The sequence below is a fragment of the Acomys minous genome, assembly GCF_964271855.1.
Source record: "Acomys minous genome assembly, chromosome: 16".
In the NCBI taxonomy this organism is placed as follows: Eukaryota; Metazoa; Chordata; class Mammalia; order Rodentia; family Muridae; genus Acomys; species Acomys minous.
Genome location: NC_140498.1, coordinates 35,865,638 through 35,884,737, shown reverse-complemented (window position 1 = coordinate 35,884,737; position 19,100 = coordinate 35,865,638). Strand labels below are relative to the sequence as shown.

Sequence of the window (19,100 nt, the reverse complement as noted above, 5' to 3'; positions counted from 1 at the left end):
CCCCAGGATGGCCATGAAAAGAACTTCTTTCCCATCCTGCACCTCAGTGTCTTCCCCTGGAAAGCAGACTAGCTAGAGCCTAATTTCCGTTTCCACCAGCCTTGACATTTCCTGAGTGTCAACTCAGGATACGCGGCAAACACTTGATGACGTAGTTGCCAGGCACTCATTTTGTTTCGCGTGCTTAACATGAGGTATGCTATTGACACTTCCCAATGGCCACAGGTGATTGGTTCTATCCGTGCTGCAGGGTGGCACAGGGTGGTCAAGGCCAACAGGGCCAGCAATAGTAAAAAGCAAGACCCAATCACCTTTAGTGTGGTCCCGGACCCTAGAATGTTGACTTTTAGAATCTTCTACTCCATCTTTGGGTTTTCAGGCACCGCCAAAGCATTCGTGAGAATCTGGGTTAAGCAGCATCCAAAAGAGTGAGCCGAAATGAATGCATCAGCTGGGCTGGCTCATGGGCAGATTGGGAAGGGCCTTGAGCATAGCCTAAAGAGGTAAAGCAGGTGCTGAAGGTGACAGGTGCTGAAGGATGCCAGGCACAGGCAGAGAGACAAGCAGATTTGCCTTCAGCAAGGCAGATCTGGAGGCATCGGGAGGCTGGACTCTAAGAAGATGCGGGCAAAATGAAGAAGCCACTTCAAGAAAGTCATGGCTGCCCAAGAAGCCTGATGGTAATGCTGGAGGTGGAGGAGAAAAGAGAGGTAGAATGTGATATAGAGGCACAGACACAAATATGTATATACATACATACATACATACATACATACATACATACATACACAGAGAAAGACAAGGAGAGACAGAGAGACAGAGAGAGATAGAGAGATAAAGAGAGAGACAGAGAGATACACAGAGAGAAAGAGAGACAGAGACAGAGCACACACTATAGTGACCTGGCTTCAGGTGGCCTGCAAGTGTCAGTCGAGCAAGTGAAGGTAAGAGAGACTGTTGGGTTCCAGCTGGGGTTCTGAGAGGATGGGTGCCACTGGCAGAGAAGATGGAGAGAGGGCAGACATTGACCTGATGAGCTTGAGACCTTCAGCAACGGATGCCTAGTATGCACTCAGTGATGCCCAGAAGGCAAGACTGGTGCTTCAATATTTGGACTCATTAGCATCCAGGTAGGGGGTGGTTGATGTGTCCCAGGGAGTGGGGGGTCTGAGGAGAGCACTGAAGAAGGATTTGAGGGTTGGGGATACAGTGCTGGGACACCCTCTGGTAAGAGAATGGGCAGAGGAAGAGGGCCCTGTCAACTCTCTGCCTCTCTTCTGCTCTGCAAGCCTCCTTCCTGCTGGCAGAAGGGGCTATCTTCTTTCAGACTCAACTCTGAGAAGCAGCAAGCGGCCATAGTCCCAGAACCCTGCCTATTTGCTCTGGCTCCGGCTCAGGGTTTTCCAGCAGGCTCCGGATTGTGTAATTATCCATACAGTAATCATGCCTGGCAGAAAGCTTCGGCTTTCCTGGGGGAGGGCTTTCCAGCCACCACCAGCCTGCTCTGCCTGGCTCTTGATCTGCACAGGATCAAGGAACCAGCTAGGTGGGAGGGAGCCCAGGTTGTTCCTTGTGCTTGGGTGTTCTGTGCAGGGAGCAGGTGGGACACCTGTCGCCCAGGGGCTCCAAGGGAACCTGTCAGCGCCACTCCATTTGACCTCCTGGATACACACAGCCCCCATCCTGGATGACTCCCACATACATACAGGGTTCCCATCATCTCCCACAGCCCTGTTTATGACCAGAGGGAGGGGGAAAATCCATCAACTCGGCACAAGCAGCTAATCAGTTTACTCGGTTGCCTGGGGTCTTCCAATGTAATTATAATTCTTACTAAGACGCTGGCAAGTGTCAGAGGCATTTCAACAACTGCTGCGGATACGATAATCAAAGCGCCAGCATTCCTTTGTTCCAAGTCTTGTACAGAGAGGCTCTCACGAGATATGCTTTGGAGGGAAAATCCAAGATTGGGTTGTGTTTCTCATGCTTCCTCCCCCATTCCTGCTTCCTTCCTTCCAAAGCTGTCAGAAAACTCGCTTGCAGCTGGAAGCAGAGGTGGGCCATGGAGGCGGCTCCCAAGTGCTTATACCAGGCCAGAAAAGCCCCCATGGGGTGTGGGGGGGGGGCAGGAGTATTTCACAGTGGAGGCTGCTGGCTGCTTCCCAGAGACCTCACAAGGTGGCATTTACCTTGGCGAATTCCCCAGCCTCTGGCAGACAGCCGGGAGATTCGGAAGCCTGATTTTGCTGGCACACCCAGCAGGGTCCCATCTGTTAGGAGAATACTCCTGTTAACTCAGATCATGAGACCATGCTAGAAAACACAACGCACAGAATCAGGACGCCAAAGCTGCCAGGACCAGCATCACCTCTCTTTGAGGCAGTGCGCAGTCTTAGACTCTTGGGCTTGCTGGGAGAACCACTGGGATGCTTAATGGCATTGGGCTCCAGCCATCTGCTGCCCCATTTTCTGGGGGAGGGAAGCAATCAGCAGCAACACCACATAGGCCTTTCCCCCCTGCAAAAGGTTTGGTGTGAGCCCTTTCCTGTTGATTTCTGCTTCCTGAACTCTCCAGGACACCTGGACTCAGATTCGTGGGAGCCTGAACAGCACCCAGCTGACTTAGCGCCATCCCTCAACTACTGTCTATGGAAGACCCGGTTGTGTGAGCTTGCTTACTTCTCCTACTACGTGCTTCTCTAAGATGGGTTGTTCCAGGGCCAGGCAGGGGTCAGACTTCTCCTCCCTCTTTGCAATGGGATAAGGCTAGAAAGTACAACCCCCTCAATGAAATGTGAGCCTAAGTAATGTTTGCCACTGCTAGGCAAAAGTGGTTACAAAATGGGGCGCCATTTCCCAGCTTTTGCTAGACCCAGAAGGGGCCTGGGATGATGGAATGACAAGGCAGAAGGAGGCTGGATCCCTGGGTATCATGTAGAAGAAAGATGCTTGCATTGAGAATACCCACACTGGCTTGTCCTAGGGGATGGTCAGTGAAATTCCATTAATTAAGCCGCTGAAACATTGGAGTTTATCTGTTATGGCAGCCAGGGCTGCTTAGCCTAAAGAATAAATTATGCTAAGCCTCCCCCACTGAGAGTACAGTTGTCAGCCACTTGAGTATTCAATATTTTGAAAGAGTTCAAATTCACATTCACACACCTCTTATGTGACTCCCAAAGGCTGAGGCTGTGTGTGCTGTGCGGGAAATCCACTCTCTCCAGCTCCGATTCCATCCCAGATGTGAACCTATGTTACCTGCAGATCCTGACTTTGACAGATAAGATGTGGTTGGTGGGATTCTGAACGGCTGGAGATTTATACACATAAATCAATGCACAAATACCTAGAATGATCTTTCAGCGTGGGAGAACAGTTTTACACACACACACACACACACACACACACACACACACACAGTCTGTAGAGAGCAACAGGCTAGCCTATGCAGAGTGGAAGGAATTGGAAATGTGCGTTTGAACTGGGACACCGATAACTGGGACACAGATAACTTACATAACGTTGCCTATCTCCCACCTAGCAGCATCTGCTTGGAGAACTGTCAAGAAAGATCCTGAGGTCACACTGTATGCAGAAGGAAAAGATTCTGTGATGGGTGATCAATATCTGCCGTGGGTAATGGATGAAGGGGTGACAGCACAAGCCAGGAGTTGTCATATTTGTCACAGTCATTAGACTTGTGATTGTAGAGGAATCTGACTTTATCAAGGCTGGATGGAGTCTGGTCAGACTTCAGCAACTCAAAACAATTCTTAACCCTCAAGCACATGCCTGCCAGCGAAGAGGTATCTTACACCACAGCGCACCAAGGAGGAGAGAGATCATATTCTTATCTTACAGATGATGAAGCTGAGGTTCAAATACAGTAGGCATTTACCCAAGATCATGAACTCAGCAAAGGCTTCATGGCTCCTGAGTCTATGCATGTCATTCCTCGGACAGCCTTCTGAATCAGGAGGAGAGGGGCCATCGTGGCAGCCTGCAGGGCAGCTTCTGCCTCCTGGCATCCATAGAAGAGCAACAGTGGGGATAGCACATGCCATGGAGACAGCATGCAGACGTAGACGCTAGGCTTAGGGTGGGAGATCCCTAAGGCTTTTATCTTTTCAGTTGGTTTATTGCTTCCCTCAAAGTTTTGGAAGCCAGCCAAAAAAGGAAGGAGAAGAGATAGAGGATCCTTGCACTGTCAGTTTAAATGATGTGTGAGGGCCCAGGGAAGAGGAAAGAACGAGATATCTGGCATTCAGAGCTGGGATTTGGCCTCCTGGTCCTTCAGGTTGGCTGGGCAACCATAGGAAAACACCATTCCTGAGCCTCAACTTCCCCAAACCTCAAATATTTGGTGGTAGGCACAGAACGTCAGATGTAAGGGAACAGGCACTGATCCTTCCCTTCCCGGCTCCTTGACCTCAGGCTGCTCCTCATAGCTCTACTCTGAGATTCTATTTTCTTGCCTCTGAAATAGAGATGGCGACATTCTGCCTCACAACGGAGCAAGGCAGTTAGGTGAGGTAATGCAGGGAAGCGTCCCGCACAGTGTCTGGCGCTATGCACGCAGCAGCGTTGTTCTCTCTCCACACAGGTACACACGCCAAAGAACTACTGTTTGACCCACGGGGCCCCTTTTGTGGTGTTAAAAGTGTGTGAGAGTTTACCCTGCTCGGTTTCCACTCTTCGCAGAATGCACGTTGGCACTTTCTAAGCATGTATCTTCTATTCTCAAGCACCACGTCTTTGCTGGGGGATCTTCCTACCTGGCTCCCTTCTTCTATGCCCTTTAACATGTGCATTCGCAACATGTAAAAAGAAAAACCAATTTATGCTCCCCACGTGGACTGCTTCCTTGGGATGGGCAGTGGCTACTGGCTTTCCCCATGTTTACATTTTCTTCCAGACTCTTCTTTCCCCTCACCCTCCTTTTCTTCCTCTCTTTCTTGATTTTGTTCCAGAATTTTAAGGGAACAATAAATCAATTCCAGAGACATATAAAGGCTGCAGGCAGCTCTAATCCCAAAACCACTTTGGTCTTTCCATTTCCTCCTGTTCTGAGCTGCCTGAGAGACGAATTCTCACCCTCACTCCATTTACAGTTCATTTTCCATACTCTTCCCAAGGAGCCCATGTGGTCAGTATTACCAGCCTCACGGGACTCATGAAGGATCCAAGGCCCAAGTGAAGAAGTAAGCTAAGGTCACATAGGCAGAGAAGGAAACTGTAGTGTTTAAATCTAAGGCCAGTTACTATTCAAATTCTATTCCTTACTGGGCAGAATGGCCCTTGTCCAAAGATCTAGGCTTATTCTTATCTTTCTCAGTAACATGGGATCTATTCAAAGGGTCACTTAGGATCAGAATTATGGGGCCAGGGATCCATGACAGATGAGAGACAGGCCTACTGCACCAGACACACAAAGGTCTAGTTTTATTCACCAGTTGCTGCCTCATCTCTCCAGCAGAAATAGAAACAAATCTCAGTATCAGTAAGGGCTACATTTTCCTGAGCCCTTACTATGTGTCAAAAAGCTATGATATACTATGAGAGCATGTGGTTACAGACAGTCCCCAGATTATAACAACAGCTTGACCCAGTGATTTGCCAGCTTGGCTATGGGATAAAAATGATACAAGTTCATTTAAAACCATATTTTGAGTTTGAATTTTTCTTGAGCCCGTGGGATATAGAATCACACTCTCTCAAAGGTGTTCACAGCCAGCCCCACATCAGGGGAGGAAACCATCAGCTCTCTGCAGTGAGGCTGTGTGGCTGAGCACAGATGTTTGGCATGTTAGGGCAGAGTCAATACATATAGCTGAGAGCTGATGAGAGAAAAAGGTACAGCACGTTGGGTGAGGCAAAACTGAAGGCCAGTCCTTGTAAGCTGTGGCTTAACTGGGCTGTTGGATTCTTCCTTGTGCATCAGTCCCTTCATCTCTTAAATCACAGCGATCGTGGGACCGGCTGACTAGGTTGTTGCAAGGACTGAGATAATATAAGCGTTTATGAAGCTGTAAGAAATGCGTACCTAAATGGTGGCTGCTATATAAGATTAACAGTCATAGTGGTAGAAATGATTTTCATGATGGCTGTGACTGTGGTTGGTGGCTGTTAATGATGGTTATAGTTGTTATACTGGGGAAAATGGTAGCAATGGAGGTAATCATAGTGATGGTGATAGAGGTGGTGTAATTGTGGAAGTGACGTCATTCGCGACGGCACAGGTGTTGGTGGCAATGATGACAGCAGTGGTATCCATGGGGCTAGTGATGGGATGTGTGCTCTTTGTGTTGATGCAGGATAACAATGTAAATAGTGATGGTAATAAGTACAGTTGGGTCAAGGATGTTGACAGTGGAGGTGGTAGTAGCAATGATGGGTACACATGTGATATGGGTAGTAAGCAAGCATGAATAATAGTGTTGTTGACGGGGTGATATCAGTGTTGATAATGGTGCTGGTGGCCTTGGGGCAACCATTACTTTTGTATTAAACTAACCTCCTTGGATTTCATAGGATTTCCAACTCCCACAATGTGAGCCCCTCCTTCCAGATGTATTTGTCAGAAGGAGCAAAGAGTAAGACAGATACCCAGCCACGCCTTCATGGTTCTTCTTTAATATAGTTGGAACGTTCAAGATAGCTGCATTCCAACACATAGCACATTGTTGTGCCCAATATGCAGTCGTGTATCCAATAAGTATCAATTTAATTAAGTAAATAAATAAAATACACTATTTCCAGATAAGGAAAGTGGAGACTAAAGGGCATTGGTAGATACGTTATCCCTCCATATCTGTGAGCTTTATTTCCTCAGATCCAACCAATTCACATAGAAAACATTCAGAAATGAAAGTTCCAGAAAGTCTCAAAGGTAAAACTTGAGGGCGGGAGACATGGCTCAACAATGAAGTAAATAAGTTAAATAGTGCAGTGGCAGAAGACAGTTACAAAAGAACACAGGCCGCGCTCTTGGGTATCGTCATCAGGGTGAACTGTCCCATCTCCGAGGACCACACAGGGGTTATTTGGTATGTTCCCTGTCGCCTTGCGCTAATGCCATGCAGTGGTGTGGGCTCAGTGACCACTCTTTTCTGGCAAACTTGGAAAGTCCTGTTCCAGGAACCCCTAGGTGTCAGCTCAGCCTGATTCCTTGGGTACCCCTCCCCCGACTTTGGCCCCAGGGCTATGACTCTGCTCTAATTTTGTGCTAACTTACTCTTCATATCTTTGGGGAATGGTTCCAAGAGCCAGTGATTAAAAAAAAAAAAAAGAAAAATCTGAGAATGCTTACATCTCTTTTATAAAATGTGTACTGTTTTCATGTAGCCTCCACACAGCCTCCTATATAGCCTAAATCATTTCTGGCTGACGACTGCTACCTCAGAAATGTCAGCACACCACTTTATGCATGTGCCTGGTACTTGAGCATGCTGCCTTGTGTGGGGTCTGTGGCTTGAACCCGTGTCCTCATGCTTGCAAGGAGAGTACTTCATCACTGAGCCATCTCATCAAGGATGAAGGCTTTAGGGTCATTCAGAGCTGGTGGCAGTCCCTAGTCCCAGAGACCTTGAGCCAGTCACTTCTTCCAAAACCTCTGTTCCCTCATCTATCAGCACCTACTTCCTGCTGTATGAGATCGCATCTGCACAAAGTCGTTCTCCTCTCCTGTTGCTATGAGGGTTAAAGTGGTCTGCAGCATCAAAAGCACTTAGTGTAGCACTGGGCACAGTGAGTCATGCAAGTGTTCTGCCTGGCTCCTCTGGTTTCTACTGTAAGGGCTATTTAACTGTCATTCTTCTTTTTTGCTGTCACTTTGCTGACACTTTGCACAGCCCCTGGCATACAGTAGGTCTCCAAAGCACCTTCTTTCTTATTGTCTGTTCCAGTTCCAACACTGAGATATTAGAAGCCACATTCAAGATGTTCCCACAGCATCAGACAGCACAGGCAACCAGACGCTGAATAAATGTGTTTTGACAACATATTGTATTCAAAATGTGTTACCAGTGTCGTCGTCATGGGAAGAAACTCAGATCCTCAGACTTTTGTTTTCTTAACTGGTTTTGTCTTGAATTGTCTAAATAGCTGCTAGTGGGGAGGTAAGAGATGAGATCAATTTAGCATTGGGGTCTGTAGGGTTGGGAGTTCTAATCCAGTCCAGTTATTGTCATGTGCAAGGGCAGAAGAAAGGCACTCTAAGAGATGCCTGCTGAGCACGCAATGTGACCTTCTTGGAGAGTCCTGGCAGGCTAACTTCTAGAAATGGAAAGAAAATGGGAGCGGTGTGTGCATGAATGCAAGTGCCTGGCCTCCCCTAGGAGGCTGAAACTTCACAGTCTCTCTTAGAGCCCTCTTATCAGCAGGCCAGCATGGTGAGGAGTTGATAGGCCAAGGGGAGGCTGGTGGCTGCCAGTTTTTGGGTCCTAGGCACAAAAAGCCGGCCACAAGTGTTAGCCTCTCCCTAGGATCAGAGTCCAGAAGCTGTTGCCTTGGTATCAGACCCAGTACAAGGCGCCTCACTGTCTAATCACCAACAATCAAGACCCCGCCTCTCCCAGGCCCCTTGTTTCCCAGTCTATTAAGAATAACTGCACAAGCGTAATAGTTAGCAAAAAACGTGAAATGGGCACCTCCCCCACGGAGCGGCTGTTCAAGGCCCTGCAAAGGGAACTTGACTGTCATGCTTCAGGGCATTTCTTTATCCTCTCGACTCCACTAACTTCTATTAGGTTTTCTGGCTTCACATCCCAACTCAAAGGCTTTGCACATACATCCAGGCTGGCAGCCTGCTTGGAGGTTCTCAATGCTATTGCCGGTGCTGGGAAATCTCTAGCTGCATTGCCACCAGGCTCTGTTGTGATCTCTGCCTTAGAAGCAGAGATGGAGGCCCAGGGTCTCCCCCACCTCTGAATCACATCTTCAGGAAGCAGAGAACATGAGGATAATGCTAAGGGACGGCTGGTAGAGTCGGGGTTCAGTCTCTCGCTTGGCTGGACTAACAGGTTCAGTTCCCAGAAACCACACGGCAGGGCTTATGATCCACTGAAACTCCAGTTCCAGAGTTTCCAACACCCTCTCTGGCCTCCCCAGCCTCCTCTATGCACATGGAACATACAAACTCGCACAGGCACACACATATACACATAAATAAAGTTCTAAGAAGTAATGGATATGCCTAGCCTTGAACTTCTGTTTTATTAAAATGAAAGAAAATCTCCAACGGCAGAAATGCTGATCCTGGGACTCCGGAATAAAATAATTCATAGGAAGACAAGCAGACTTGGGTAGTCAGTCAGGCTGACATTCGAGCCATGTGACCATGGACAATGTGTTTTCCTTCTTCGTCTTTATTATCCATAAGGAGAGGCTTGAGCCGGAGGCTTCCAGGAGCCCCTTCCAGCTTGATGCATGACCTTAGGTCATGCAACCTATATATTTCTAGAATATGTGTTCGGGTCCACTGCTTCTCAAAGCTCAGTGGGCGTACAGACCATCTGGGAATCTTGTTAACACACGGCTTAGGATTTCCCAGGGCCAAGTTGGGGCCGGAGATCCTGCATTCCTAACAAGCTCCCAGCTAGGATGAAGTTGCTGGTCTAAGGAAGGCCATGCTTTGAGCAGCACAAACCTGGAGAGTAATGACTTACTTTGACTGCATTCTTTCTGTGCGGTGACCACACCTTGAACATATCATTGCACTTAATTCTCAGAACAATATGGAAGGGAATTTACCATCAGTGCCTCAGTTTTGGAGACGAAGGCTTCTATAGACAATGTGACCTGGCCAAGGTCATGAAGCTAGTACATTGCAGAGAATTAGGTGTGTCTAACCATGACTATGTGCACCATGGTGACTGTGCCGCATGCATATAGGTGACCGGGCGTGAGCTAAGGATGTCTGACTAAGGACAGAATGGAAGTAAAGAGAAGGATGCTGTGCATTTGCAAATGTATAGCAGTCTCTTGCATCTGGCCACTTTGCGTGGATACCACTCATCAACTCCGAGAGACCCCCTGGCCATCTGGACCGCGTGAAACCCTGAGCTGGCTACCTACCACTGGAGGGCTGAGAGTCTAACAGACTTGAAGATGCTTAAATGGCTGCTCCATCCTTCCCTGACAGCCATGATGGCTGTAACAAAGGGAGAGAGATCTAGTTCACATAAATGATTAGAGGAGAGGAGAGAGGTTTAATCCTATTAATGAATTTGCTAATTGGCCTTCTGCCCCCAATCATTTCAAAGCCTAGCTTTCACGGTGTCGGAATGAAATGGAAGCAGATTTCAGAGGTGGTTTTAGACAGGCTGAGAGGGTTTTTCTTGGAGCTGGCAGGCAGCTCATTGCTCAGTATGGCTAATGAAGAGCTTCAATCTCTCCTCGAGCACTACTTTCTACATCCACACCCCCCATTTTGACTGTTCCCCACCCCACAGTACCTCAAGCTCCTGCTATAAGGCCAGGAAGGGCTGGCATGGGGCTTCAAAGCTTGAGCTCTGCCATTGGTCAGAACCAGGCTCTGCTGTCTTCTGGCCTTAGGGTCCCAGAAATACTTCCCTTCTTAGAGCCTCAGTTTTCTCCGCTGTAAAATGGGAGCTAGCACAGCATCGTCCTACAGGACTGAAGTAAATCAACCCAGAAAGGAGGAGCAAGGTGCCCAGCATCTTGCAGAGGCTTGGTCAGCTTTAGGTGGTTCTGATGTTAGTACTGATGCTGGAAGCTGATCTATATTTTCAGTTACCAACGGAACTTGGCAATTCCCCATAGGTGGGAACAACTATGAAATGGCTCAGAATGCCAGTGACTGTGGCAGTGATGGCTCTGGGTCTCCGGGACACAGAATCAAAGGCCACAGTTGAGAGGGGCAGAGCATCCCTACAAAAAGAGTGACGTAGGACGCAAGTCTTTATAACCTTGACCCAGTGGTCCTAATCGTTATTCACCTCCTCTCGGTACCCTGGTTTTAATGAGGTCTCATTCTTGCTTTGGAGCATGCTTTTAATATGGCCTGGAATAATAAGACCCAATCCAAAGTATTCTTGTCATGGTTAGCACATGGGAAAAGAGCAATATCCCACCTGACTGTAGCTACTTCTAGAAGGTGACCTACTTAAAATAGCACCTGGAGGGAGCTGAGAAGCTGAAACTAGTTTCCCTGAAAGGCCCAGGACCCTTGGTCTCTCTTTCTCCCTCTCTTTCCTTCCTAATTATGCTCCTTCCTGGCCTGATGAATGACAGTACTGCTCCAGGGCCATTATGCAGAATGTTGCAGGCTTCTCCCCAGGCGAGGACTTGGATCTTGGATTTCTCCTCTGCACGGAAGTGCTCCCATACCCCTTAGTCATCACGCCCCACACACCCTGGTCCATCCATTCTTTCCTCCACAGAGCCAACATCCATCAAGTCTAGACCAGATGTCACACTTGACTAGGGTTTTGGAATAAGAACCAGCCCCCGAGAGCCAGGCAGAGAGATAATTGTGTAAATCCATAATGATCGCCTCTGTGTGTACAGATCTCATCAGTGTGTGTGTGTGTGTGTGTGTGTGTGCGCGCGCGCGCGCAGGGTACAGCATCAACAGACATGGAGGACCAGAGAAGGGGTAGGTGTGCTCTGTCTGCAGGAGTGTGGGATGATGTTGGGTGGGGCCTTGAAGAATGTGTAGGAGTTCACCAGGTGATGAGGGGCAGGGGATAGAGGTGGAAGGAGATGCAAGCGCTGGAGCAGAAATGCCACCAGAGAGCAACGTTAGAGCACAATTATAGGATCGGCCAAGTGATCAAATGAGTGGATGGACATGTAGACCAGGTAACAGTGACCCTGGAAAACAAGAGGTGACGCTGGAGAACAATCTCTGCCTTTCTTCCAGCAAATGTGTGAAGCCAAGAGCTATGCTGCCTTCTCTGTACGTTCCCTACAGACACTACACACCTATCGGTAGCCAAAACCTCCCGGGACCTTCTGAACTGTGTTCTAGAAAGTGCTTCCCACAAGTTTTGCTACAAATTCTCTGCACGGGAGTTTCCTGCGCTTTTAACTCCTCTATGTTTTTCCATGGGTGTTGTTATGGAGGGTTGCCACTCCCGCGCCCAAGCTCATGTTAGAGCTTAATTTCCATCATGAAGTATTCAAAGGCTGGGAAGTTGAACTATTGAGTTTAGAGCCTTTGGGAGGTTAGTGACTAGGAATAAATAAGGGCTTCAGAGTGGAGCCCCATCACTGAGTGAGTCCTGGGAGCTTTAAAGAAAAGAGGAAACCCCAAGGGTACCTCCCACCCTGGGATGCCCTGTGTGCTTCAGGACTCTGCCAGCAAGAAGGCAGTCACCGAATGGGCTACCTTCACCTTTGACCTCTAGAGCCGCCGCAGACCAAAATAAGCCTTTTTTTTTCCTTTACATAATTACTTGTCTGTAGTCTTGTGTTGTTAGCAGCAGCCATGAATGGAGACAAAGTCAGAGGAAGCGTGCAGCACAACTGTTACTGTTCTTCATAAGAAGATAGTCTCTACTACAGTTTTTCCATTATTTCATCCTTCATTCATTCGTTCGTTCATTCATTCATTCATGGATGCAGTCATTTCATCACATGCTCACTTATTCAATCATCCTCTGTCATTCATTTGATTATTCACTTGCTCCTTCATTCGTTTTTCTTGTTTATTGATTCTCTTTATGTGCAACCATCCATCACTCACTCATCTGCTAAGGAATGCCCTCTCTCCCTCCCTCCCCCTCTCCCCTTCTCCCTCCCCCCCTCTCTCCCTCCCTCCCTCTCTTCCTCCCTCCCTCCCTTTCTCACACATTTATAAAACATTTGCTGAGCAGAGCCCTTCTAAGTAGACAAAGGGGTCTTAGTCTTGCTCCTGTTCCTGGGAGCAGACTGAAAGCACCTCTGATTTTTAGGTAGTGCGGCCCTTTACCAGTCCTGTGACTATCAGGAGTTGCGGAGCAGAAACACTGTTCTTTCTGCGCTTCCCACTGAATGGTGAACAGATTGAGTACACTTCACAGACAAAGCCAGTTCAAAGCCAACAGACCAAACAACAGAACCCATTCAGGCAGAGGGACTGGCAACTGAAATTCCAGTGGCAAGCTAACTTTTCCTGTGGGGTCTGCAATTCTTAGGAGTAACGATGAGGGGCCAGCCATCTCATTGTTTATAGTTTCTGTTGAAAAAAAAATATTTACTCAGCACGTACTATGTACAAAGATTTAAGTCTGTGAAGAATGACTCAGACACGTGTCTGGCCCCAAGAATCCTAAGCTATAGTCAATGGGGAAAGGGCTAACTAACACTTCCACTGACGGTCTGATTCCAAGCATGAGTTGTGAGTCAGGAGAGCAGACAACTTAAAAATGTTAGAAACTCAGATGGGAGAAGTCACCTCCGACTGGGGCTTGGAGAAGGCTTCTGGAATATAGAAACATATGAGTGAGTTCTTGGGATGTGGGTAGAATTTGAATTAGTAGGTGAGATAGGGACTGGCGGGGGAAGAGCTTAAGTGATGGACAGAGATGCTGAAGTGGGAAAAGGCCACGGCACACACACACACACACACACACACACACACACACACACACACACACACACACACACACACGTCTATTGCTCAGTACTCCCCTTTCACAGGTGAAGAAAAGGGTATTTCTAAGGCAAAGTAATTTGCCAATGATCTCTGAGTCTAGACTGATGTGATTTGGGGCCACCTCTTCCTTAAGACTCTCTGCCTATTGCTGCCTCCCACGGCTCTCCAGGATTATCATTACCACTTCATCCATCAACTTCAAGGCCAGGCTCATCAGGAATTCTGTGCCTCCACAATTCTCCAAAGGGCTTTCTGATTTAGGACCCACAAGACCGGTCTCAGATTTGACTCTGTCTTGCCATGTGGCCTGGTTAAAATCATATGAGAGCCATGAGATTTTTCTCAGTGACTCAGTGGGCACCGTGGAGGTCTGAAACTCAGCCCTTCAAAAGTTCTGAGTGTTGCACTTGATCATGGAGGAATTGCGACTCAGCCACCCACACAACACGGAGCTATTTGCTCACAGGCAAGCTTCTGTTATATGGAGCTGGTTTAGTGTTTTTCTGGTTTTCTGAGTCCCATGGAGCCAGCAACTGCACCTGCATGTTCCTTCTCTGCTTAGCCCCTATACCATAACCATCCTCACGAACACATTCAAGACTAAGAGTCTTTGGAAGAAAAAACACACATGAAACTGTCTGCAAAAGAAACTCTACCTAAGACTGGGGACAGTGCCTGAAACCCGCAGGCAAGGTTTTCCCCCCATTTTTCAATTAAAGACGCACCAAGATTCCAAGCAGAGGACAGAAAGTGAACTCTACGCTTTTGTTCTGTGTCAAAGCTCTTAAATTACTTTAGATTTCTTCTTGGGCATGAAGTTGGGCTGGGTGCATTCTTTTCCCAGCACTAAACACACAGAATTGCTACCCTGTTTCTGTAGATGTCTCTGCATCTCCAAGTTGTGTTTTTAAGCCCTTGGAGCTGTAGCTGAGTCAGCCGTGACGTTTCCGGGATCAGACACGATGCAGAGGGTTAGTGGGCCACAGCAAAGGCTCAGCATCCCAGAGCCTGGCTTTGGGTCCTGCTTATCTGTACAGGGGTTGAAAAAGCATGCCAGAAATGAGATGTATGAATCTCAACTGTAACAGTATTGCACGACAGCCTTACCCTGGCCATTCACATGGCCTAAGCAGTGCAGCCATACACTGAGCAGGATCTAAAACTTGCTGACCACTGATCACGTCCAGGGTCTGTGCAAAGCACTTGCCTTCCATCATCCCTGAAACGCACACAGCACAACAGCTATTTTAAGATGGTAACTACTACTGTCCCGATTCACAGTAGGGGAAAATAAGGCTTAGTCATACAGCTAGTGAGTGGTAGAGCCTGGATTTGAACCCAGCAGGGAGACGCATTCTTCTATTGAAAATCCCCACCATCTACTTCTGACTGTATCTAATTAGATTTGAGCCTGACATCTCAGAGATCAGAGCAGCAGTCCCTTCAACAGCATCAACAATAAAACCTTTAGAATCTGAAGACTAAATGGAACCTGAAAAAAAAAAAGTCCAGTGAAATGCCTCCCCTTTACAAAGATCAAAACACTAAGGGAGAAAGTGACCAGGGCAGGATAGGATGCCTGATGGTGAGCCTCCTAGTGGAGCCCCATCCATATCCCTATGCTTCTCCCCTGTTCCTAAGCTTCTCCCCTTAAGAGGGTCTTGTACTGATTTGCATTGTGATGGGCAAGAAGACAGTGAGGCTGGACTCTGTTCCTGGGGGGCAAATGCTTAGGGAAAGTATACAGTCGCACTTGTAGAGAGTTCAGGCCGAAACTCTATTGCTCTGAAGAGAAGGAGTTAGCTTGGGGACCCACCCAGTGACCCTGGACACTCTTATAAAGATCAAAGGAGAATACGCAGATAAGACACTGTGCTGGGCACTCCATAATGATGCACACATGGTTAGTATAGGTACTCTTCTCTTTCTTAAGTTCATAGGAGAGAGAGACAAGTACTGTGGTCTCTGGGGTGGAGACACTGGAGTGATAGACGATAATGTCTGAATCCTGCAGCGCTATGCATCTCCATGGCCACCACTCACCCATCGTTTTGCCTTTACAACGATCTCTTCTAGCGGCTTCAGAAAGCACAGTATATGACATGGGGTGCTTCCTCCCTCCACGTCCCCCAGCTTCCCATGAAAGGCAGCTTGGTACTTTCATATGCATAGGATGGATATGAAAACTGTGACTTATAGGAAGTGATATTCACTCAAGGTCCAATACTGAAATGATAGGGCTGAGGTTCGCACCTACACTCCGCTGGATTATAGAGCCACAGACTGCTGCTCTTTGATGCTATTCAAGGAGACACAGACATTGTAGATAATTTTAAAGAAACCCAAGCTAACTGTGCCCTACAGTCCCTTCCATGGCCTGCGGGACCTCATGTTGTTAAGATGGATGATGGGGAGGAGCTGACTTGAACTTGGTACTGGATGCTGGCCCAGTTAGGCAGCACCTTGGGATCCAGGAAAGGCAGAGTTCAGACCACCAAGACCCTGGGACATGCTTTGCAGACCTGCCTTTCTCTGGGCTGCCAGAAGGTACCAGTGCCTTCCCTGCAGGGCAAAGAACTCAGCAAATAAGGAGATGCCCCTCCCACTTCCGGTCTGTCAAGGAAGCCTGGTCTCATCACTTGGGATCTGCACCTGAAGATGTATTTCCATGGTCTTCAGCCAGCTTGTCTCTGAGGACCAGACCAAGAGCCTGACCCTTTCTTCCTGGGTATCTCTATGTATGATGATCCCAACCAAGATGGGATGAAATGGGTCCTCCAAGGAGACTCATTGTGTACTGGGGCCCACTGTCATCCTAACACAGCTCTGGTCACTAGCCAGCATAAGGTGTATGTCCCGTCCCCACCTGTAGTCAGACTATGCTAAATATCAGAACTTGGACATTCACATGTGAAACTACTTAGAACCCTTCTGCTATCTGCAATGGCGTTTGAGCATTAAGCAAACCAAACTTGCCATTTTCTTTTTCCTGATTGTTTCCAGTCTCTTTATTCCTATAAGCAACTTTCTGCCTGTTGAAAAAGAGACCTTCACTGTGTGCCTTGGCCCAGCAAGGTCACCCGACTTCACATTGACACCTGACAACTGTCCCACTGGTGATGGGCATGCTGCAGCTGGAAAAAGGCAGCTGCGGAGCCGGCTCCTGATCAGGGGATCCTAGAATATATGATCTTTGCACCCCAGCCAACTCTTTACAGTTCTTCCGATTCCCCCTGAAGTTCTCAGACCTTAGCAGCACAGCCTTATTGTGTGTTCTTTCTTAGAGATTCCCGGGACCTGTACCTGGGGGTTCTACCACCTGGATGTGACTGATTCCTTTTGGCTTGCAGAGGTTTTTAAGGGCAGACAGGCAAATCACTGTCTCCCTCATGGTTAGGCTCCCAGGTCAGCACCTGGTACAGCATGGCCATGCATGAGTGTAAGCACCCTTGCTGGATGCTCGAGGTTGCACCAACGTCAGCCCTCACGGTAGCGGGAAGAGCCTCCCAACATTTCCGCCCAGCCAGAGAACGCAGTTTTCTCCACCTGTGAATCTGCCCAATCTTGCTCTCATATATTCCCAAGTAGAGAAGGGTACACACACCCCTGCTGGGGACCAGCGCCCACCCTGGCTGCTGCCCCTGGGTACTCACACCAACCCTTCTCATGAGGTTCTTACTGCCTCTGATACAAGATGCTGCCCAGAACCCTCATGGACAGTGGATTTGGAAGTAAGGGAGACAGACGCTTCATCCCAACACAACACCCAGTACCCCCCCAAAACCTATCCAGGGGAGCAGACAGAGGACAGAGTGCTTACCTTTAGAGGGTCGCCTTTGTTTGGTCTGCAGGGATGAGAAGGTGCCCATGACAGCTCCCATGGCAGCGAAGACTTGTGTGCGACTTGGGACCCCAGGCCCTGTCTCTCCCCTCCCCTGAACACAGATCAGTGTGGATTGTCCACTCTGAATTGGAGGAGAGGAGAAAAGCAAGAAAGCAAAAAGCCCCGGGCAGCTCGCCTGCAGCTTGGTATTCAGAGAGCGTGGGGCTGGGGCGCCTGGAGCTTGTGGCTGCTGCCGTGTTCAGCCCGGCACATGCACTGACTCCCAGGGCCAGAGACTCGCGGGAGCCTTCGCAGGCGCCCTCCGGTGCTGGCACCCAGTCGGGCTACTAGCCTCACCGAGGGCCGAGCCCCGAGCCCGGAGCCCCGAAGCCTGCCTGATGCTGGACACCGGGCCGGCGCGCCCGCCCGGCCGAGGCTGCGGAGCCCGCGCCGCGTGTGGTGCGGGAGCCGCGCTCAGCCCGCCCCTGCTGCCTCCCGGCCGCTCCGCCCCGCGCTCGGGCTGGGTCTCAGGGGGCCGAGTACCAATCATGAATGAACGGCGCCCGGGACTGGCGCGGAGCAGAGCGGGGCTGCGCACCGGGCGGAGTGGGGGGGGGGGGGATGGGAAAGGGTGGGGGCAGAGGCCGCCTCTGGGACCGCGGGTGGGCGGGGTGGGGACCCAGCCCTGGTCTCGGCCCTGGTCTCTGCACTGCACTGCTCAGGGCTGTGTGGGGAAACTGGGGATGCCTTTTGGGGCACCTGGCTGGTGGATGCAGCTTGGGAAGTGGGCAGCAGGTGGGCCCCAGGATGAATGTGAATATGTGTGAGTATAAGAGTGTGTGTGTGTGTGTGTGTGTGTGTGTGTGTGTGTGTGTGTGAGAGAGAGAGAGAGAGAGAGAGAGAGAGAGAGAGAGAGAGAGAGAGAGAGAGAGAGAGAGAGAGAGTGTGTGAGAGAGAGAGAGAGTGTTAAGATTCCATTTGACTTCAGAGAAAAATCACATTTAACCACTGCCTGCCTTCCTGGGGTGTGGAAAAGTCTGCCCCAGCCAGAGAGGGTTGTCATCAGGAAGAAGGGCTCCCCTGAATTCTGTAGGAAGTGTTGGGGAACTGCAAAATTCCCCCAGGGCCAGGGCTCATTTCTAGTGTCAGGAACTGGGGAGTGGGAAGTAGCTGTGGGTCCCTTTAAGCCCTTGCTGCCCTTCCCCCTCTCCTGTTTCTCCTCTTCCTCCCTCTCTGTCTCAGTCTCTGTCTCCCTACCTACCTACCCCTCCCCCCTGTCTCTGTTCTGCAGAACAGTCACCTGTGGGAAAGTACTTGAGTTAATGCCCAAGGGGTTACCTTTGAATTTAGAAAGCAGTCCCCTTCCATGACCTCCCCCTTGAGGTGACAAGGACCCTCAAGGCCCACTTCAGCTTTTCGAATGAAAAGGCAATGATTGGGGAGACCTGTGGCCTCACCTCCTGGTGCCAACTGATGACAGGGATCTCTCTAGAAAGCTCAGGAATTCCCTCTTACCCAGCCCAGCTGCCTGTCTCCCCTGTCTGGACTTCCACTAAGAAGTGCATGTGCATTTGCACTGAGAGTCCCTGACCCAGGCTGCTCCCAGACCCCTGTACACACACACACACACACACACACACACACACACACACACACACTGTGTTTGGAGCTCACAGC

At 49.2% G+C, this 19,100-nt stretch overlaps 1 protein-coding gene across 3 annotated transcripts in view; it reads right to left on the bottom strand.

The window, feature by feature from the left end:
• KCNIP1 (potassium voltage-gated channel interacting protein 1) overlaps positions 1-19,100 on the bottom strand; it is a 357,410-nt gene that overhangs the window by 194,156 nt on the left and 144,154 nt on the right. The window contains exon 1 of one of the 3 annotated variants that reach the window (XM_084762895.1): positions 17,421-17,983. The exons of 1 other annotated variant lie outside the window; for it this stretch is intronic. In XM_084762895.1, the coding sequence (XP_084619021.1) occupies positions 17,421-17,481 (61 nt within the window). In that variant the 5' untranslated portion in view covers positions 17,482-17,983. Of the gene's footprint in view, positions 1-17,420; positions 17,984-19,100 lie in introns of those variants that run through there. One more of the 3 variants, XM_084762897.1, reaches the window with a different exon arrangement.